This window comes from Monomorium pharaonis, chromosome 5 (assembly GCF_013373865.1).
Source record: "Monomorium pharaonis isolate MP-MQ-018 chromosome 5, ASM1337386v2, whole genome shotgun sequence".
Taxonomy (NCBI): Eukaryota; Metazoa; Arthropoda; class Insecta; order Hymenoptera; family Formicidae; genus Monomorium; species Monomorium pharaonis.
Window position 1 is genome coordinate 20,560,633 of NC_050471.1, and position 23,756 is coordinate 20,584,388.

The following is a 23,756-nucleotide window of genomic DNA, read 5'->3' on the forward strand; positions in this document are numbered from 1 at the left end:
CGTGAATCATGACTTTAAGTTGCAAACCTTTTAAGTATTACATATAGAAGAAAATAGAAGAAGAGAGAGATTGCCGATACGTTCTTCATAAAAAAGAACGAGAATTTAATTTACAGAAAGATACCAAAAACTAGAACACACACTATATAATAAAATAATAAAAATCGTTTATTCTCCATATATATCTCAGGGATTGTTTTGTTATTGATCCTCAGTCCGATTCACAGACTTGGTATATGTTGGACGTATTTTATATTTTGGTCTTTCACATTACGCTTTACCATCTTATTATTACTAATTACACTTGGTATAAATTTATTCATTGATGTTGGACATGTAAGTTCTCAATATTTCATTTTAATCTATATCTTTCTTTCTGCCTTTATATTCATTTATTGTTATACTTTATTTTTAATGTTTAATAATAATTTTTATGATTGATTTTACATCTATGTTGTATCTTTTGTAGAACTTGCTTCATATTTCGTTGGTCCGAATATATTAAGTCGTCTTAAATTATCTATTTATACCTGAAGAGGACCAAAATTAATGGTCGAAACATCGATCATCTAATAAACAAATTTGCCTATATAATTGATTTATTTGTTTATCTAATAAATAGATAAATCTATTATATAGGGTTGACTTCCGAAAAAAAAATCTTTAATTTAATGTCAAAACTTTTAATAAAAAATTGGAGTGAAGGAAAGGATATTTTGTTGAACAAAAGCAAATATAATTTTTTTATAATTTTAAAGTACACAAAACCGTTCGATTTTTGTTTAAAATTTTTTTTCTATCTATTCCAAAATATGGGAACGGAAAAAACCGTTTTTTTTTTAAAGAAGTGTTTTATCTTCTCAAAGTGAAAATTAGCAAAATAAAAAATAGTTTTGTATTAAGAAAGAATCACTCTACTTATCAATTTTTCAGAATTTTCTAAATTTCCGGATTGCCTAACTTTTTTTCTTAGATAAAAGTATAATGATGCGTACCATTATATTAGTATACATTATTTTTATTAACTTTTAATAAAAGATTAGTATAAAATATATTAAAAGTTAAATAAATAATATTGATAACATTTAACGAATTCATTTTTTGTAATTTAGATAGTGTTCCTTGTTCGAATAATTCTTGCTAATTTATATATTCAAAAAACTATTGTAAAAACGATTTATCTTTAAAAATTAATAACGATTAATGATAACTAGTTACTTTTAAAGAATAACTTTTTATCTCTAATTTTATCTACATTTTATTTGTAGAATATGTTTTTATTAAGCTAAATTACCTGGTAGTTGTGTTAAAGGATGGCCGCAGGTCCATTGTGTGCAGCATGGATTAGAAGGTACATGCGTCAACGTTGCTTGATGCAAAGGACATGGTAAATTGACAGGAGGCAGGGCTGGTACAAATTTGCAAGCAGCTTGACAGGATACATTGCCCATTTCGCAATAACAACGCCTGTCGCAACCAGTAACATTCGAAGGTAATTCGCTCCAGTTATTGTACACTACTCCTTCATAATTACAGGAACCATTATTTCTGCAGCGCACCTCCTAGATATCATTAATATGATTATATTCCGAGAATGTATAAGAGTAATTTAAAGTCAGTGCTCTATTCGCTCTTTTCATTGGTCTAATATTTTTGAAATTAAATTATGTGCTTAAAGATACCTTTATGATGAGTCAATCATAAAAAATTCTTATATTAAGCCCAGGATTAGTTCCAGAGATATGGAAAGTTAAAGTAATTAAAGTTCATTTAAAACATTTTATACGCTTTGAAACATGAACTCTTATGTCCAATATTAATAATTCTCATTGTCACAAGTACTCAAATTAATAAACAAATGATCTTATCGTCGACGGAACTGACAAATATATTTATTAAATTAAATGAAATTGACAGGATAAATGCTTATAGAACCAAAGCTGAGTGTTGTTTGCTTGTTATGTATTCTAAAAATATTTTCTGTGCAAACATATAAAACCTTTGGTTTTGGCCATTCTCGGTGTACAATTTGTTATTCCAGTTTAGTAAGGGAGGAAGGAGGTAAAATGGTGACAAATCTTCTTTTCTTTGGCCACTGCAAGTTAATTTTAGATTTTTAAGATCAAATTTTTTACTAGAAAAGAATTTTCAACCTTCAAATACTTAAAAAAACTTAAGTAGAAGCCTATGTAAAAGCTACAGACTTTTATAGAAACTGAAGTCTGCATTTGTTATTATTTGCCCCAGGGTAAGGCAAATAATGACAAGTACAACATACGTAGTCTTTTACTTTAATATATCCTTTAATATATCCTTGTACACGTTTTACAGCGGCCTTCTGCTTAAGTTTTTTATATATTTGAATGTGGAAAGTATCCTTTTTGTAAAATCTCTCTCTCTCTGACCTTAGACGCCTAATATTGCGGTTTGCAGAAAGAGATAAAGAGATCATATAATGTGATCATAAATTATATTCAAGACCTCATCTTGGGGTGGATTGCGTCACCTTTACAATGACCGGGACACACCAGGATGAGAAGGAGGAGGATAAGGGGAAGCCCGATTCAAAAGTCCTCGTAATGGGCCTGACCAAGGTGAGCTTTACCCAAATCAAATTGCATTGTAGCAAAGGACCCTCGGCTGTCCTTGCCAGGCGCCAAGTTAGGGTGCACACGGCCATATAACTTATACTAGAACCCTGAGTAGTCGGGGGGTGTATTAAAGGTTTGGTGGATTTTGGAAGGCTGTTTAGGCCTTAGTGTGAAAAACCCAGGGTTTGTGTGGCTGTTAAAGGGTTGGAAACCCAACTGCTGCCAGATTTCTGTTTTAAGGACTTAGTAGTGATTGAAGCCGGTGGGAACAGGACCAAAGGGAAGGTGGTAGTGGCGGGGGGATTACTTTTTTGCGTGGGGGACGATTCACTCATCAGATCCGATAATTCTCTTAATAGAGTTCTGTTGAAAAGAGCGGCTTTCTCTGATCCTGGAGTGCGCAAATGCGCACCACATGGTGTGAAAAAGCACGGATTCCAACAAAAGAAGCGAGAGACTATTAGAGTTTCTAGTATCTACTGACCTAAAAATTTTCAATAGAGGCAATAAACCTTTGTTACTTCGATGAGAAGAAAGTTGCTGGACTTAACCGTCTGTTCTAGGCAGTTGATACAGGAAGTGACCGGCTGGAGGCATCTTTCATGAGCCCTCCCTGTCGGATCACAGACAGATCACCTTCAGCTGGCCAAGGCACAAACGAGAGTGATGACTGTCAGGGACCCAAGAAAGACGGACTGGTGCTCATTTAGTGAGAACCTGGTTGTCGGTCTTAAAGAATTTCATAAAAAACGCAAGATCTCGTAAGGGATTGAGTTGTACGTTGAACATCTGCAAAGGACGCTCGTTGACAACTTTGAAAACAATTGTCCAGAAAGGACAAATAAGACATCCCAGGAAAGTCCCCTGGTGGAGTCCAAGGCTGCAGGAGCTCAGGAGTGCGGCACGTCGTGTCTAAAACAGGGCCAGGAACACGGGCTGCCGAACTGACTGCTACCTTCATCGCAGTGATCAAAAGGCCTACAAGGATTCTATGGCAAGGGCTAAAAAGGAGAGCTGGAGAAGGTTCTGCGAGTCGGTAGAGAAAATACCCGAAGCTGCTAAACTCGGCAGAATTTTGGCCAGAAATCAGGACGTGGCCCTGGAGGCCATTCGGCTCGATGACGGAATGATGGTGGCTGGAAAACGATGTCTGATCTACTTGTTGGATCTACTTTGCAGCCTTCCGCGGAGCCCAGGAGGAAGATATCCAATAAAAAACCTCGGACCTATGTAGGGCACGAGGGAATGATTGGTCTCTAACGGCCGAAATCGTTAGGCCCGATAAGATCAAATTAGTTGTTGGAGTTTTTAAGCCTTTCAAGTCGGCCAGGTTGGATCGGGTCTTTCCGACCCTCTTTCAGGAAGGAATAAAGCAGATTATCGGTCATGCGGACGTTGAGGACCTGTTTAACCATGAGCTATACGCCCAGAGCTTGGAGACAGGCGAGAGTTGTGTTCATCCTTAAGACGGGAAGAATGGGTTACAGCTCTGCCAAGGATTTTCGTCCAATCAGCCTGACGTCTTTTTTTTTCAAGATGTTGAAAAGGACGTTTATATACGTGATTTGATTCTATTGCAGCAGCCGCTGCATGTGAAGGGATGCGTATCGTAGGAAGCCTTCCAGATACGTACAGATGTAAACGGACACAATAGGCTGATCAAAACGGACACGGATCGATTGCGCACTTCTGCCCAGGGCACTCCTACCGAGGACTGGGTACAGAAGGAGGCGAAAGCCCCTCTTGCACCCCCGCGCGCGCGCGTTTGTCCACACAAAACGAGATCTTTTCAAACACTGCTTTTTTCAATAACAGTATCTGTTTCGATCCGTGTTCGTTTTGATCTGTGCGCATCTAGAACTCACTCGTATCGTACGGGTTATTCTACAGAAACGGCACTTCAGTCTGCTGTATCGTTTATTAAGGTGCAATTAGAGAGGAAGGGCTATGTAGTTGGCACCATTCTGTCATAGTGCATTCAACACACCGCATAATGTGTGTGAGGTGGCCGCTCGCAGGGGTGTGCCGGACAGGATTGTGGAATGGCTCAGAGGCGTACTCCGGCGGCCGGTAACGTGATCACTGGGGACAGTGAGTATCAGCGGATAGGTGGAGAGCGGCTGCCCACAAAGCAGATTCTCTTTCCACTCTTATAATGTCTTGTGGCAGTTAGACTGCTTACGACGCTAAATGAGGGAAGCTTCTTGAGACATGCAGACGACTTGGCTATCCTAATACAAAGCCCTTTTTTAGAGACATTCCTAAAGCTTACGTAGAGAGTGTTGGTAGTGGTGGAAGAATGGTGCGGCAGGACCGGACTGTCGGTGAAATCACTGAAGAACGGGCTTGTAGTATTCACTCGCAGGTACGAAGTAGGCCCGGTAAAAAAGCCGATTCTTGGTGGAACAAGATTGGTCCCTGCCGAGTTGATCAAATATCTGGAAGTTATTCTAGATAGGAGGTTAACATGGAAGGAGTTCATTTGCGCACAGTACAATTGGACACGTTGTAATTGCCCACCGCGCTATTAAACAAAAACATTGCGCACCGTTCGATTGGACACAAGTCTTTTGCGCAGTTTGTTTGGACACAGTTTTATTGCATACCGTTACTGTTGAACACAACGCATATTATTTACTTATTTAAATAAATAAACGTGTTACATCGGACATGGTTCTTTTGCGCACAATTCAATTGCGCGCGCGCGCGCGTGTGTGTGTGTGTGTGTGTGTGTGTGTGTGTAAATCATTCTCTGCACCACACTGGGTTTGCGACTTTCCACGCTAAACAAAATGCTCGTAAAAGTACATATACAGACATTTGAAATTCGCGCATTTTTTGCATGGCTTGTGCTAGACAGAGCATGCGCTTGTGACCAAGAAGCATGAGGATGTGACGCTGCGCATGTTCAAGTCGCATTACATTTTGTCGATATGATAGGTTTCATAATTTGTCAAGTAGTGGACTTTAGCGATTAATATCTCGTTTTGCCAGGCAGGCAACGCTTTTTTCTACCAGATTTGTTTGTTTGAAGCAAAAACGCGTCAAATTTATCACCGGAAAATACGTGCCATGAAAATCCAGTTTAAATGTATCAACAGTCATAATGTATGAATATTCAAGATGCGCTTGATTGAACTGTGTGCGAAAGAATCAACCATGCGCGATTGAACGGTGTGCAAAAGAACCGTGCGCGATTGAACGGTGCGCGAAAGAACTGTGCGCAAAAGAACCATGTCCGATGTAACACGTTTATTTATTTAAATAAGTTAATAATATGCGTTGTGTTCAACAGTAACGGTATGCAATAGAACTGTGTCCAAACAAACTGTGCGCAAAAGACTTGTGTCCAATCGAACGGTGCGCAATGTTTCGTGTCTAATAGCACGGTGAACAATTGCAACGTGTCCAATTGTACTGTGCGCAAATGAAGACCTCTCGGCTGACATGAGGGGATCATCTTGAGAAACGCTGTAAGAGCGTGTGCTCGTACCTCTGGACGTGTAGAAGGATTTTCGGTCAGACATGAGGTCTGAAATCGAAAATAGTCTATTAGATCTACACGGCGATGCATAGACTCAGGCTGCTATACGCGTCTGTCGTGTGGTAGCCGAGAGTGCTAAAAAAAACCGCTAAAGTAGCACTAGAGCACATCGTAATTATTAAAGGCATAATAATCATATTAAAGAAATAAAAAAATAAATTTTATAGTTTTAACAAGAATATTTGCCAAATACTCACGTTTAGCATTATCTGGAATGAAGAACGTAGCGAGCTTATAGGTCCAATTTTGTTTTTTTGTTTTTTTTGTTTTTTATATAGATTTTTTATATTTACTTTTTCTTTATATATACATATAATGTTAAAAAAAACTGTACTTATAATTACTATAATAACTATTTACATGAAATAAAAAAAATCATTACATACTAAAGAAACTTAAAGAACTTTTTTAATTACATTTCAATAATTTTTTAGCATTATTTAATAATTCATCTTGTTTGTCGGTTTTTAATCTCAAGTTACTGATAAGTGGATCAGATGCAACTAAAAGATAATGAATAACGTCTTTATTATTATTGCGTCGAAATGACCATCTACTGTTATGACTTCGGGCATGTCGGAATACTTTATTATTTGCCTCTTGCGCTTCCTCTGAATAGCGGCCAATAGGTAAAAATGATGATAATATTATGTCACTAACGTGTATTAACACTTTATGTACAATTGGGAGCATAAAGTACCAACTGTATAAATTGACATACAATTGAGCTGTTTCCAAAGCGTATTGATGGAATTTCACAGCATCAATTTCGTGACCGCTAGCGAGTATTTGCAAGATGATTGGAAATCGCGTTAACAAACGTTCATCAAGGCAGATTTTTGCTACAACTTGCGGTTCAGCAAAAAAACGTCTAGCAGTATTTCCAGAATTAGTATTTCCTGCACCTTGTTTGACCATGTCAACACTGATCTCAAGAGCTTCTTTCAAAGAATATTGAATAAATTTCTTTCTATTCTACTTGGCATTTTTATTTTTACCTCTGGCACTGCTTTCCTTAAAATCCATATTGTGCAATATGGAGTACACACTCCATAAAACGGATTTTGCAATAAAGTTGACAATCCCAAAGTATAAAATTCTTGTTTTCGTACTAAAGTATTTATAATATCCAATCTATTCAGTTGCGTGGGTCTGTCAGCCCCACATATATTGCACGAGTTGCTCGATTTTTGATTAGTTATAATCATATTGCAGATTTTTCCATTGATCATGGTACACTGTAAGTTATGTATTACAGAAAATAAAATATTATTAACAGTTACAAGTGTGGGACAAAAACTACTTATTTTTTTTGTATAATAATTGTACTCATTTAGGACGTTGACCGCATTTTCAGTAATGAATTCAAATTTAATTGGGCAACAAAATCTAATTGACGACGGTCTCTCTAGATCATTTACCCATATAATTTTCGAATCTAAGCTCCAAAGGAACAAACGATATAATGAACACAGTGATCAGATGTATTTGGATGTTCGTCAACGTCATTACTCATTGATACACCTTCATCCGTATTGACTACTTTGCAACTTGTTGTCTTCTTATCAATATCTCTAGCTCTGTTTTGTTTAAGAATTTGTTGATTTGAAGCCCCAACCATATCCCACTTACTGTGCAAAATTAATAATTTGTCTTATAATGAGCTTAAAACTTCTGGAACAATAGAAGATATCAATTGGCGGACTGTATAATCAAGTAATAATTGTAATTCGACATTTGCTCCATTATCTGTGACACCAATATCTTCAGGATAGCTGGATTTTGATTTAGTCAAATCCAAATCCATGTACATTGTCAAAACTGTATCACAGAAACACTCATCCTCTTCGTTATCATGCTCTTTCTTCACAGGTATAAATGCTTTTTTATCATGTCCTGCTGCTCTGTGTAATTCTTCCTGGCAAAATGTAGAACGAATTTGATTAATCCGTCTTTTGCTCTTTTCTAAGGATTCTTTATAACATACACGAAGGCGACTTTTTTCGTTGGAAGATAAATTTGTTGAGTCTGAGACAAATGTGCTAGGAACCATTGATGTTTTATCTTCAATTTCAGACAAATTTGAAACAAAATCAACTTTAAAATCATATAAAAAGCGTTTATTTTTCTCAAATCACCTTTTTATACGAGACACTGAATTTAATTTACGAACATAACACGGTAAAAAGTTATTAGTAATTTTATTCCGAATTTGAACAAGTTCATTCTCATTGTAAAAATTAAAATTCTTATTAATTTCATTCATTATTATTTCAATATAGTCTTTTTTCTTATTCTCATGTTTCCACAACCAAGAACACAATAAATGTTGTTGAATCTTAAACTTCTTCATTATAAAATAACAATCAATATACGACAATCAAAAATAATCTGAGACTTGTGAGAATCAATTATAGGCTACCAAATTTAAAAAGATTTTTTAAATTCTAAAGGCAACTTTAATAACAACTGAGATATTATTTCGCTTGAGAGAAAATTAGAATCTGGGTTTTCGAGCTTCTCGCGCGCGGAGAACTGTTGCGTGTGACTTGTGTGCGTGCAATCTGGATGCGTGAGCGTGCGCGTCTGTTTAATTTTAGTAGCGCGAGGCATGCGAGTTGTGTTGATCACCTTTAATTGTCTGTTCGTACAGCATTTGGTATCCGTCAAGCTCGCATCGCATCGCAACAGTGTTGGCATAGTCACATGCACACAAGTCACACGCAGCAATTCTCAGCGCACGAGACGAGCTGAAACACGAAAATCCAGATACTAATTAAATGTGACATGAGAAGCCGTTTCCATACGTTTGAAAGCCATAGGAAAGATCCAGAAGATTGGAAAATGGGTTTTACATAATCTGAATGAAAGACAGCAGGAAAACCGAAAAACCACTTGCGAAATGCTGTTCGCCAGGTACAAAAGAAAGTCATTTCTCCATCGAATTGTGGCATCGTCATTTACTGGCGATGCAAAGTAAATATATTTTGAAAATTCTAAGCGTAAAAGATCATGGATAACTCCAGACAAACCATCGGCATTGACTGCAAGGCCAAATCGCTATAGACGGAAGACAATGTTCTATGTTTGGTGGAATCAGAAGGGTGTGATCTATTATGAGCTGCTAAAACCAAGCGAAACCATTAGTACTGAACGCTACCGACAACAAATGATCGATTTGAATCAAGTTTTGCGTGAAAAACGACCAGAATATTAAAAAAGGCACACAAAGTGATTTTGCTTCATGATAATGCACCATCACACTCAGCAAAACCGGTCAAGGAAACGATTGAGGCGTTTGGTTGGGAAATACTTTTTCATGCGGCTTACTCACCAGACTTGGCTCCATCCGATTATTACTTATTTGCATTGATGGGACACGCACTTGCTGAGCAGCACTTCACATCTTACGAAAATGTACGAAAATGGTTCGATGTCTGGTTTGCCTCAAAATAGGAATAGTTTTTTTGGCATCTACAAGTTGTCAGAGAGATGAAAAAAATGTATAGCTAGCGATGGGCGATACTTCGAATAAAATATTTTTTATCATTTTCGTATAATAAACGTGTATTTTCTATACGAAAATTCCGGTTTCATATTTACATACCTGGTATAAAGAAAAAGTGAATATAAAAAATATATATAAAAAACAAAAAACAAAAACAAAATGGACCTATAAACTCGCTACGTTCTTCATTCCAGATAACGCTAAACGCGAGTAATTGGCAAATATTCTTGTTAAAACTATAAAATTTATTTTTTTATTTTTTTAATATGATTATTATTGCCTTTAATAATTACAATCCCAATATACCAAATTGTACAAAATTTGTTTTTACATTTCCAGGTCACGGCCGCCATGTTAAATCCGCCATTTTTAATTTTAAAATTTTAGTGGCGCTTTTGTAATCAGCGACGTTAAAAACCCTTGTGTATCCGGATTAAAGGAATTATGAACACATCAATAAATGTTTGCCAAAAAGTGTACAACAATTTAGATTTTTTATTAATTAACAAATTGCAATATCAAAAAATGTGCAAGTCTCCATTATACAGTAAATGATGAGTATGTAAAAAAAATTCATTGCAATTGGTTGAGAATTCAGCCGTCGATCGATTTTTGGCCACAAAAAGCGACATTATGCCCACTGTGCGGCGACAGCCTATTGCCTAAAGTGTGAATTGAGCCTTGCACATGAAACTTCCTGGAGAAACATATTTGCACACGAAACTTCTTGGAAAACGTACTGTCAGATTCCATTTTTGTGATGGGACAAAACAGGAGGCCGGTGATTCGTGTCTTCGAGAAGAGATACAGGATAAGCTTTCCCGGGCGCTGGGATTGGAACGATTCCAAGAGATCCGTTCCTCGGGACGGGGACATTTGGTTTACGGATGGCTTCAAAACCGTAGTAAAGAATGAGCTCCGGGGTCGGTCTTTACTGCCAGCGTGATGGGACAAAGGTAACCGTTCTGCTTGGAGAATACGCTACGGTTTTTCAGGCGGAGTTGGTAGCAATCATAAAATGTGTCCAGAACCTATTGGAATCTGATGCGATAGGAAGGCGCATCAAAATCTGCTTGGATAGTCAAGCGGTGCTTAAGGCGCTGGAGAGTCCGAGCGTTAACTCGTGGCTGGTCTGGCCTGCAAATACGTACTGGACGAGGTGGCAAAGGACGACATTGGCCTAGTAGTTAGGTCCCCGGGCATTCAAAGATCAGGGGCAACGAAACGGCCGATCTACTTGCCAAGGAGGCGGCAGCAACAAGGTTGCTGGGACCGGAGGCGGCGGTTGGAATCTCCTTCTGTCAAGACAGGAAAAGGATGAAGAGCTGACTCCGAGACAAACATCTGAGATACTGGAGAAAGGATATAGAAATCAAATGCAGACAGGCCAGAGCCCTGTTAGAGGAATATCCTGGTGAGGGTCTAGAAGCATAAGATTTCTGAGCAGAAAGGATGCCAGGCTCGTGACGCAGTTGCCGACGGGCGACCTTAATTACCACCTGCATAAGTTGAGCCGTAGCGATACGCCCAACTGCAGATTGTGTGACGAAGAGAAAGAAACTAGCCTCCACATTCTTGGATACTGTCCAGCACTGGGCGAACCAAAGACATGTTTGCTGAGATCAGATAATTTGGAACCAAATCGGGTGGAACAGCTACCCGTGGAGGACTTGCTCCGCTTTTGGAAAAGAGCGGGGCTTCTCTAAGAGAAGCTGATAAACGGAGAGACACAATAGACCCGGTCTGAGTGTTAGAGTTAGGACTTTGTTTGGGGACCATCCCTCGATCTATTATTATCATTATTATTATTATTAATATTATTTAGAAGAAAGTAAAGAATACCCGAGAAAAAATGAACATAATCAAATGTAAATATGTAATAGATATAAAAAGATTTAGTAGCACATGTAGTTTTTTATGATAATGTCCGAAATTTGAGGTAATACAATTTTATATTTACTTTATCATATTTGATTGGTTGATTCAACAATTAGTAAATATTATTTCTGATTCGGATAATATATTATTAAATCTTTCTATATTTAATTATATGTTTATGTTCGGGATTCAGTATATTGAACTCGCGCCATCGCGTCAGGTGGCATCATCTATCGAGCTAGACTAACCCAGATCGTAAAGCGTCGCGCTAGCGTAACTCGCGCATGCGTCGGCTCGTCTCCCGTTTCACTTCGTACGTGTTCTTGCTTCATGGCGGCTGTTCACGACATACGTGACAAGTATTGTGCATAGTTTCCGTGTGTTTTCTCAGCGTGTGAACTTTTAGCAATCTCTTGATTTATCATAGTGACCAGGATCACGATATTTGACGACAAGACTCATTTCGTGTACATCAACAACGACTACTCAAACTCATCACGTAAAGCGCACGTCGGCGCCACGTGGACTACACGGCTTACGGGCATCATCATCACCATGTCGGTATTCAATTAATATAATTGACCCGTGCGTGTGATTAAGAACTGCTCATCAGTGTAAGACACTCATTTTAATCCAGACATTTCAAGTGTGTTATCTCATTTTTCGATCTGTGATACAATGTACGGTAGCTCAGATTCGCTCTGAGCATTGCGTGTGAATTATGTATTAAAATCATTTCTGTATTACTTCTTTTGAGCATTGTGTCCACGACGTCCTCTCACCCTGCTTCTATCCGTAGGGATATCAGCGATCTCATTACGCGATTGCGCAACAGTTTAGAGAAGTAATCTACATAACACTTTAACGCGAGACTAAATCGTATCCACACAGCATGTATTATCATAATGTTACAGTAATATTATAATATTATAATATTGCAGTGATATTATAACGGAAATGTAATATTACAGAAATCTTGTTGTGTTCGGGATCGAGAGACGATGCTCAGAGTAAATTATATATTTTAGTACAGTTTCATAAATCTCTTGTTTCTCGATCATTCTCGAACATTCGAACATTGGTGTCAACGCTCTCGGACCCCCCCCCCCCCTCCCCTCCGTTATAGCGAGGGGAGCATGGCATATCAATACGACGGCCGTGACAGTCAGATCAACTGAGCGACCATCAAAAGTCAAACCTCCGAGTGTTCACGCACTAGCGTCGTGCCTTCTCGGATGAGATTTGTGTTTCGCCCCCCTCCCAGGTTTCGGGGTGGCTGGTCGGCGAGTCTGGCTTTTCTGCCTGTCGATCAGCCGGAGTCTTTTGTCTGCTAATCTTGAGGAAAGACTTCGCAGGTCAGCTCGTTTTTAATCGTCGCGATTTAACCAAGCTCGGATCAATAGTCGCTGCTCGTGATTATTCTTGCTGTTCGCTCCCCGTATAGTCGCGAGTGCTTGCCTACTGCGGTGCGCGCTAAGTCTCGTGCTTCGAGACCCTAATAATAACCAGCTATTGTGTCGATCGCGCGATCGTTTTTCTGACTGATGGCAAGTGCGGGCTCTCGATGCCCCGCCGAACAGTCATCTTTGCGCTATTCAAACTCTATTTGTATATACTGTAAATAGTTGTTGTTGGCTTCTAAATATACGTTAAATTTGTGCTGTTCACAATTAATAATTTTCTATTAACGCGTCACTTCCATTTCCCTCCTTCGGTTCTGCTTGAACATGTTGACATATTGCATTGCGATATATTATATTGTAATATTTTAGTAATATTACTACAATATCGTATTAATACATTTTAATGATATAACTACGATGTTGCATTGTAATAAACTACAGGACAAAATTAAAGGAACAAAAGTTTGAAGTAGCGCCATGTTCGTAAAAGTTGAACAAAAATCTGAATTTTTTATATGATATAGCCCAAAGTGTTGACTTGACCTCTAAAAAATCTCCCCTCTGTAGGTCCAGCAGTTTCGGAGTTATGTCTTTCGAAGCAACTCCCGGTCAAAAACAAAAGTTGCAAGGTTGTAACTTGGAAAGTACAGGACAATCTGATGCGAAAAACGAACCAGAAAAATTCGGAAATGTGCTAAGCCGGTTCTGTAGGTGTCGTTCAGAGCGTCCCTGGTGCGCCCTGATACCCCCATTCTTTTTCAACCCTTATTTGCAACTCCTTAGGACTAACAGTGGTGACAGCGTTTTGCGTCGCGTCCGTCCAATCGTAAACAATTCCAATCGTAAACAGCACCGCTTGACTTTAAAACTGTTAAATGTCGAAGGTCTTACCTTTCTATGACTCTTACCATCCCGTGAAGCTGGGTTAAGCAACTAGCCCTAACACTAATTAGCACCCGCAGGTGTTTTCATGCGTCCGGAAAATTCGGAAATGGGTTGAATCGCATCTGTAGAGCTCTGGCACTCCTTTCTAACCACGCACGAAATCCACCCCTTTTAATCTTTACCTGCTACTCCTTCAATCGGACAGCGTGTCGCGGTTGCGCTAGGCTACAGGTGATCGCTTCAAGGCACAACTTGCATTCGAGATAAAAAAAATCCTTGTTCTCCCAGCCATTTTCTTTTCATCTCCTCTTTTTGTGTTAGGTTTTTTTCTCTTCCTAGATTTTCCCTATATGCATCTTTCTTTGCTTTTATGCCTCTTTCAGCTGACTCTTCGTCTGCGTTCTGTTTGTTCCTGATTGCTCTTTTCGTTTCCCTTAAAAAACGCATTACTTTTCCATGTAATCTTTCACATTCTCTCCATATTTTTTGTTTTTTATGTTGCTTGTGGAACAACAAAACATTGTTAAAGCAAAAAAAATTCAATCAACAATTTCTTTGTTTTGCTTATTAGTGTTAGGGGTGGTTGCCCAACCCATCCTTGCGAGATGGTAAGGGTCACGGAAAGATGAGACCTCCGACATTTAACGGTTTTAAAGCCAAGCGGTGCTAAAGAATTGTCCTCGGTTAGACGGACGCGACGCAAAACGCTGTCAGTCTTAAGGGGTTGCAAATAAGGGTTGAAAAAGGATAGGGATATCAGGGCGCACCAAGGACACTCTGAGCGACACTTATAGAACTGGCTTAGCACATTTCCAAATTTTTCAGACGCATGGAGGCACCTGCGGGGTGCTGATTAGTGTTAGAGGTGGTTGTCCAACTCACTCTCGCGGGGTGGTAAAGGTCATAGAAAGGTGAGATCTTCGATATGTAACGGTTTTAAAGCCGAGCCGTGCTAGAGAGTTGTCCTCGGTTGGATGGACGCGACGCAAAGCGCTGTCACCACTGTCAGTCCTAAGGGGTTGCAAATCAAGGTTGAAAAGGGATGGGGGTATTAGGGCGAACCAGGGACACTCTAAGCGACATTTACAGATCCGGCTTAGCCCATTTCCGAATTTTTCTGGTTCGTTTTTCGCATCAGATTATCCTGTACTTTCCAAGTTACAATCTTGCAACTTTAGTTTTTGACCGGAAGTTGCTTCGAGGGATATAACTCCGAAACTACTGGACCCACAGCGGGGAGATTTTGCAGGGGTCAAGTCAACACTTTAGGCTATATCATATAAAAAATTCAGATTTTTTGCTCAACTTTTACGAACATGGCGCTACTTCAAACTTTTGTTCCTCTAATTTTGTCCTGTAGTTTATATCGTATTCCCAGATAGCAAACACAAGTCATTTTAACGTAATCAAAACATAACATATGTAAACAAGAACGTCTAGAAACTAATGATCATTATTTATAAATTGACTAAGTAACACTATTAATAATTAATATATTTTACATAATTAATACTATTAACATTTTGTAATTATATAATTTAATTTTATTAGAAGGACAGACCAAAAACAGATACTTTTATAAATTACTTCATATGTTATTTTGCATATGTAAATATCAGTTAAAAAAATTGTATTTATATTTATTTATAAAAATATTATTTAACTATACATGTTTTATCTTTCTAACATCTATTAAATTGATCTATTAAATTGTAATTGTTTATATAGATAGTTATTTATAATTTCGTTCACTTCACATCATAAGTTATTGTATTGACTGTACATGACATGTTATTACATAAGAGAGAGAGAGAGAGAGGTTGTCACTACTTGCTCCACAAAAGTTGTCACTATTTGCTTCAAGGGCTACTTTTTCTTTAAAATGTTATTTAGAAGAACCGAATTGATATACAAATATGTATTCATAAACATTAAATGTTCACGAATCATCACAAAGTGTTAGATTGCATACGATCTTTGAAGTCGAGCAACGTTGATAGCGGCTCACATTTGGATGGATTACAGTTTTTCCGATTGTAGAAGTTAGGCAATGCAATAAATAGGGTATAACTGTGATTTGGACGGTCCCGGTGTGTATAGTTTGTATAGCATTATTACGGTGAAATATTCTTGTAATGTGGATACAAATCTGGATAGGACATGTATTTGAAATATATACATTTTTTTACAAAAATATTGTTGAAATATTACAGACATGTAATATTATCATAATATTTCTACAATATATCACTAATATTTTTGCAACATTGCAGTAACATTTCAGCGATTAATTTTCGCGGACGTTTAATATTTCAGCAATATTTCTGTAATATTACCGATATATTACTACGTAATATTACTACAATATTATAATTTTTTTGCAATATCGCAGAAATATTACATTGTTGTGTGGATATTTATAAGAAAATATTTTTTCAAAAATAGAGGCTTAATTACTTACATCAGTCGCTCAAGGAACAAAGCAACTGTATTTGTAATTGTTTATATAGATAGTTATTTATAATTTCGTTCACTTCACATCATAAGTTATTGTATTGACTGTACATGACATGTTATTACATAAGAGAGAGAGAGAGAGAGGTTGTCACTACTTGCTCCACAAAAGTTGTCACTATTTGCTTCAAGGGCTACTTTTTCTTTAAAATGTTATTTAGAAGAACCGAATTGATATACAAATATAAGATTTGCATTAAAATTAAAAAAAAAAAGTATTGTACAGTGCTAAATACGTTAAATATTATTGAGAAGTTCAAAAATCAAGAAAATGTAATTAAAAATATCGGAAACAAATTCAGGTTTTATTTAAAAAACGGAGACAAAATTTTGAGTGAGTCCCAGATGCGCACAGTAATAAACGGATACAGCAGGCTGAGTGAAACGGACACAGACCAAACGGACACAATAACAAATGCGCACGGACCAAATGCGAACAGCCGTAAACCCATGTGGTGCAAAGAAAGCTTTGCACGCGCGCGCGCGCGCGCGCGCACACACACACACACACATGCGCACGCACGCACGCACGCACACACACACACACACACACACACACACATGCGCACGCACGCACGCACGCACGCACGCACACACACACACACACACACACACACACACACACGGGGGGGGGGGCAAGGCAAGCTTCGCCCCCCTCCCGCACCCATCCCGTCAGTACGGATGCCCTTAGAAGTCGCAATCCATGTGGTATGTCTGTTGGTTACTGTGTCCGTTTGGTCCGTGCGCATTTAGTCCGTGCGCATTTGGTCCGTGTGCATTTGGTCTGTGCGCATTTGTCACTGTGTCCGTTTGTTACTGTATCCGTTTCATTCAGCCTGCTGTGTCCGTTTATTACTGTGAGCATCTGGGACGCTTCCAAAATTTAAACTTCTTTAATAGATGTATTTAACTTAGTAGTTTCACAACCTTTTGAAAAGATGTAACCTAGCAAGTAAAATGACGCAAACTTTACGTAAAGTTTATAGCAAACTCGAGCACACTTTTGCAGCAAAATTGCAATAAGGTGTGTCCGCAAAAAGTTTAAGTTTTGCTGGAAAGATTTCACTGAAAATCGAAAATAATGTGACGTATATTTTTGCAAATGACAAGTATTATCAGGTTTTAACAAGAACCTCTTTATTTCTAGGTGACTTCACTATCCACTCCAAGATGGCGCATTTCTCGTGAACAAGATTTGCTTACTGGCTAAATAAAAGAGGCTCGCCGAGTATAAATGGAAGTAGTCTACATTCCAATCATATGAACATGTAACACTCTCTTTAACTAATGTATGTCATTGTTTGATATGAAAATCTTCGATTAATTAGGTAGGTAGATACTCAGCCACTGATTTAGAAGAAGTTAAGTAAAAAATTGGAATTATTTATAAATAATAAAATAGTCAAATTAAATAAAAATTGAATAGTAGAGATAGGTAGCGAGGTAGGAGGAGGTTTCTGGACAGCGAGGGGGGTAAGACAGGGGTGCCCACTGAGTCCGACGTTGTTTAACATGGTGCTGGCAGACCTGGAGGAGGAAATGGGAAAAGTGAAGTGGGGAGGGGTGAAGCTGAGAGAGCGCAGGATTTTCTCGCTATCATATGCGGACGATATGGTGTTGATAGCGGAGACGGAGGACGAGATGAGAAGTATGATAGAAAGGCTGGAGAGATATTTGGACAAGAAAGGTCTGGAGGTAAACGTAGAGAAAACGAAGATTATGAGGTTTAGAAGAGGAGGAGGCAGAAGAAGGAAGATGAATTGGAGATGAAAAGGAAAAAGAATTGAGAAGGTAAGAGAATATAAATACCTAGGGTATATACTACAATCAAACGGAGGACAGGAAGCACATATCAAGGATAGAGTGAGAAAAGCAGCGGCGGTAATGGGTCAAGTCTGGGGGATTGGGAAGAGAAGATATGAGAAGGATTGGGGAAGGAGAATTTGGATCTTCGATAAATTAGTATGGACGGTACTGGAGTATGGAGTGGAGGTTTGGGGATGGAGGGAAAGGGAGAGTGTGGAAAGAATGCAAGAGAGGTTTCTAAGATGGATACTGGGAGTAGAGAGTAGAACCCCGGGATATTTGGTGAGGGAAGAGTGGAAGAGAGAGAAATTGAGAATAAGAGCGGGGAGAAGGGCTTGGGGTTTTGAGAGGAGGGCAAGGGAGGGAAGAGGAGGAGTATGGGTGAGAGAATGCATGGTAAAGATGAGAGAGAGAGCAGAGAGGAGAAGGGAACTCTCGAAATGGGAGATGGAAAGGAGAGAGTTCTTCGAAATGAGAGGAAAGGATGTCGGGGAGATGGAGGGAGAGGGAGGAGAGGAATGAGAGGAAGTTGAGGAGACGGAGAGAAGACTACAAAGGGAGGAGAGAAGGGAGAGGATAAGAGATACGAGATATAATGTATGGTACAAGTGGATTAGAGAGGAGGACATACCGGAATATTTAAGGAGGGGATGGGGAGAGAGTAGGTGGAGAAGAGTGGCAAGGTTTAGACTGGGAAATGAAATACTGGAGAGTAGATATTGGGAGGATGAGGAGAAAAGAGTTTGCAGGTTGTGCGGAGGGGAAAGAGAATCATGGGAGCATGTATGGGAAAGATGTAGACGGTGGGAGAAGGGGGGAGAGGGAAGCTGGCAGGAGGCATATGGGAGGATCTTGGGGGGAGCGGGAGAGGGAGAGGGTTGGATGAGCGAGATGGAGGAGGAGAGGGAGAGATTTGGGAGGAAGGAGGAGTGAGAGAGGATGGAGGGTGAGAGAGGAGTAAATGGAAGGAACGAAAGTAAAGAATTGTAAACGGAAACGGAAGTCCATAGGCTTAAGGTTAGGTAGGATGCGGCGCGAGAGAGAGAGAGGTCACGTAGGTAGAATTAAGTAGGATAAGGTCAAAGGAGCGAGCGGAAAGAGAAGAGTGAGTTGAGATAGAGCGTATAGGGAGGCGAGCGAGATGAGAGGCAAGGTGGCGAGCGGCGTACTGTAAGAGCGATATTTGTATAAAAAGGTGTAAAGGTTTGGGACCGTTCCTAGAAAAAACGCCATTCAATCCCCAAGGGGAAGAATAAAGTTTATATCTATCTATCTAAATAAAAATTAAATATATTAGTCAACAAAATAAAAAAAGGGTAAATTACAAATGAAGTTTAAATAATCAATAATAATAATTTATAAATATTTATAAAACAATAAACTGATATGTTAAATTGAAATGTATAAATATTAATCAAACAGATTAGAATAAATAAATTGTAAGTCAATAATAATACTGAAAAATATACATCAATTAAATATTAAAAAAAAAAAAGCTCATTTTTCAAATAATGTTATTACATGTTCTTTATCCACTAAGTTTATGTCGTTGCGGTTGAAAATAAACTGATATGTGAAAGTTTAAATTTCGGAAAGAAGTCAAGGATGGATAAATATTGTACAAATGTTCTGTGTCATTTTGTACATTGAGATTCATTCTTTGTTTTTTTATGTTTAAAGATCAACATTTCAGATGTTAATCTTTTTGCATAACTAAGTTCTTGGTCTAAAATTTTTACTTCTTCTCAATTAAAATCAAGATCAAATTCTATTTTGTGGTGCGAAATAGAAGAATTGTATATAGATTAAAAACCGCTGAAGTAGCTTTTAGAAAAATACTTAAAAAAACATGTATTTATTAAAAAAAATAAATGTTGCAAATTTTCAAAAAGTGATTTCAAAAAAGTGATAAATGGAAAAATCAATAAAAAGTAATGAAATTTACATTTGAATAATCATATCTTAGTAAACTTTTTGCGTTTCCAAATGTGAAACAAAATTTATTAATGAGGAAACAAACAGAAAAAAAATACTGTGCACAATAATAGTAACACGATACGTCTGGTAGTGTAGACATCTTATTCTTTAAATTAGAATAAAATCAGAATAAGATTTTACAAATAAAGTTTTTTCCTACTTAATTTTTAACGTGTAAGCAATATCTTCATTTTACTTAATTTTATGTAAATATTAACATTTACTAATCTTTCAATTTCCAACCTAAAAAGCAAAATTGGCGTAATTTTGCACCCTACGCTAAATTCTTTTTTGTACGGGTTCTCACGTATGAGACACTGCTTTAATTAATGCAGATTGACTGTCAAAGAGTCGAACTGAATTATGGTATAGGTTCGGTCCCGAAATTCCACTTAACAACTTCAGGAACGTTTGTGATAATAAAGCACGGCAAATATTTACCTTTTAGGATTAATAACGATTTGGTATATGGTATAATTCCAGCATATTTTTTATATACATAGGAGTCTTCTGAAGAGTGCCTTAAATTGTCAAATTAATATAAAAATTCATGTTTTAAAGCGAATAAGCTAACGCATTAACCTATTAATGTCCATAGCTAGACCAACAGGAGGATTGAAAAAGTAACTATTGGAAGCTTTATTTTAGGACAAAAGAGACGTAAAAAACATAACTGTACCATCATTTTTATGTCGATAACATTTTTTACTTGCAAAAGATACCAATGGCATATGGTTCATATATGTCTATTGCGCAATTGTATTTTAAAAGTGTATTATTACGCATGCAATGGACATTATATAAACTTTTTACGCAATTCTATTTATATTTTACAAATATGCTTTTCATTTTATAGGTACTTACTGTGTAGGCATCATTTTCAAAAAAACTTTTTGTTTGAAGATAGATTTCAATATTACTTGTAGCGCATGTCTATGTTGGTACCATTGCATTGGTATCTTCTGCAAGTAAAAAATCTTATCAACATAAAGAGTGTTATACATTATGTTTCAATTGTGATGCAATTTCTCATGTTTATTTGTCCTTTTAACATTTTTACACATGGTTTTAATTTTACTTACAAGGGAACCTCGCGAACCCGAAAATTCTAATTTTAATGAAACTTGGCATATGTAGAGGGGATAAATACATGAATTTAGAAATTTTTAGTTGGTGCTTATAAACGGTTTGAAGAAGTGAAACCACCCTTCAAAGTTGAGACATTTTTGCGTTTTCTCGATATATCTCGCAAATTAAACAAAATATAAAAAAATGTTTCTTACAAAAGTTTTACAGTATAAATATCTCTATTTAATTATGCTATTTATTTTTTCAGAAAAAACATTTTTTTAAGAAATTCTCTATTTTGGTTAAAAAACGGCTTGAAAAGATGAAACTACCCTTCAAAGTTGAGACATTTTTGCGTTTTCTCGATATATTTCGCAAATTAAACAAAATATAAAAAAATGTTTCTTACAAAAGTTTTACAGTATAAATATCTCTATTTAACTGTGCTATTTATTTTTCAAAAAAAATTTTTTTCAAAAAATTTATTCTTAAAAGTAAAAATGTCTTATAACAAATGTTGACTCTTGTGTTTTGTCATGTTAGCATTATTATATAAGAGTAGGCTACTAAACAAATGATATCATAAATAATTATTAGAATTCGACAACTAATAACAGAGATAATATAGGTGGTCATAATACCACCTTTTCCTCTATTATTTTAAAAAATTGTTTAGAAAGAAAGTTATTTAAAAAATGTCAATTTTAGTTTTCAAGTGACACTTAAATCTTGAAAAGATCTTGCAATATTATTTTTGGGGTTCTCAAATGACTGAAAATAATCCTTTATCTTCCGACAAGCGATTGATTGATTGATTGAGCGTTTATTGTCGTTTTAGAGTAAAAAACCCTGTAAGAACGTTTGCTAGAAGATACAAGAGAGAGAGAGAGAGAGAGAGAGAGAGAGAGAGAGAGAGACAAATTACAATGAGTAGAGTTGAGATAAATTAACAATAACAAAATAAGATTTAAAAATTTGAAAAATTTATAAAATACGATTTACAAGATAGGATTACGAACAATAGCGAGATAAAATTAAAATTTACAAAAAATAATGAAAATATAAAAAAATATAGTAGAAAAAATACAATAAAGAAAAAGCAGAGCAAAACATAAAAACAATTGAAATATAATAATAAGCATAAAAGTAATAGAAAAACAAAACAGAGCGTAATACTGAAAAATAGACAAGAGGAGAGAAAAGCATGGATAAGTTTATACAGAGAGACGTCAACGCGATGAGTCGACGCTCACGATGAGTCGTCCCGTAATAGACGACAGAAGAGTTCCCGACGGAAGAAAGATAACGTATTGGCTGTCCTGATATGCTCAAATAGTGAATTCCACAAGGTGGAGGCGACGTATTCAAAAGACTGCAGGTATGTGGCAGTTCTACAGGATGGGACGACAAAATTGAGAGGGCAGGTACGCGAAGCAGCTCGAGGAATAGTGCAAAGTTGAAAATTGCTCGTGAGGTCGGCGAGGCAGCCAAAACGTAGCATGGAAAAAAGGAGACATCCTTTTCCAAAAAAGGAGTGATGGAAATATTGTTAGAATGGTAAATAACGTAAACCAAAAATCTGCAATCATTGATTACTTTAAATCAATGCTTCTATATTTGTGATTACACATACATTAGAAGCTCTGCTTTGCCACTCTCCAATTTATTGCATTTCTTCTCAATGCCTTCTTCATTACTTCACTGAAGGAAAAATATATTCCTCTACTTTCGCATGTACCGCATTCCCGTGCATAATCGCCGCGCAGCCTGCTCACGCTGCGTATGCCTCTCTCTCTCTCTCTCTCTCTCTCTCTCTCTCTCTCTCTCTCTCTCTCTCTCTCTCTCTCTCTCTCTCTCTCTCTCTACACGTGAGTATAAGCGGACGTGTTCTTGTGTAGCTCCGCCAAAATTTCGCATCTCTGCCGCTTCTTGTCCTTCGGGGCCGTTTTTTCCAGACTACCTGTCAAGGGCCACCTCGCTTGACACTCCTCCATTGAGGTAAGTGCAGGCGTTGACTCTTCTGCTGCAGTTCTGGCACTTTCTGTTGGAAATTCTGATCGGCGGATTCTCCTCGATACTCCGATTTCATTGCGGCTGACTTGTGGGGCGCACGCGCCGAGAGGAGAAACAATCCCGCCTTCCTACTGTCACGGCCCGGCAGCGTGCTATCATGTTAGTGAATTTTCCTGAGTGAGTTCTGTTTCACCGCCTATGGAGTGCTGTCGTTGACATCTAATGGGACACAAGCTCCGGAGCCATTGCGCAGTCTGTTCTAAACGGTTAAACACGAATAGGTCAACTAACCCAATGTTCCAGTTGTAATCGCCTGTCACACGCTCTCTGTCTTGCGGCAACAGGCCCATCCGACCGTCTCGTCTGTTGCGCTGCGCTCCGGGAAACTCTAACATCAGTGCCTACAGCAACTGCGCAAGCTACTGCTACATCGTTCCTCCACTCGCAGGATCCTGTTGTGGTGAGTCCGCCGGCAAGCACGCCTGATTCGAATCCTTCCTTATCTCCTTCGTATTTTTCTCCGATCTCGTCACCCCTCGCTTCTCACCCCTGTTATTCAAAAACCAGCG

General features: G+C 37.8%; 1 protein-coding gene and 1 long non-coding RNA gene across 2 annotated transcripts in view; one reads left to right on the plus strand and one right to left on the minus strand.

The window, feature by feature from the left end:
• LOC105834699 (putative epidermal cell surface receptor) overlaps positions 1–23,756 on the minus strand; it is a 215,931-nt gene that overhangs the window by 94,866 nt on the left and 97,309 nt on the right. Inside the window, exon 7 of the mRNA XM_036286688.1 lies at positions 1,295–1,562. Within this exon, the coding sequence (XP_036142581.1) occupies positions 1,295–1,562 (268 nt within the window). The remainder of the gene's footprint in view (positions 1–1,294; positions 1,563–23,756) is intronic.
• Positions 1,410–19,336, plus strand: LOC118645498. The gene is made up of 2 exons (XR_004963198.1): positions 1,410–1,492; positions 17,471–19,336. It is a non-coding gene; the product is annotated as an uncharacterized LOC118645498 (long non-coding RNA).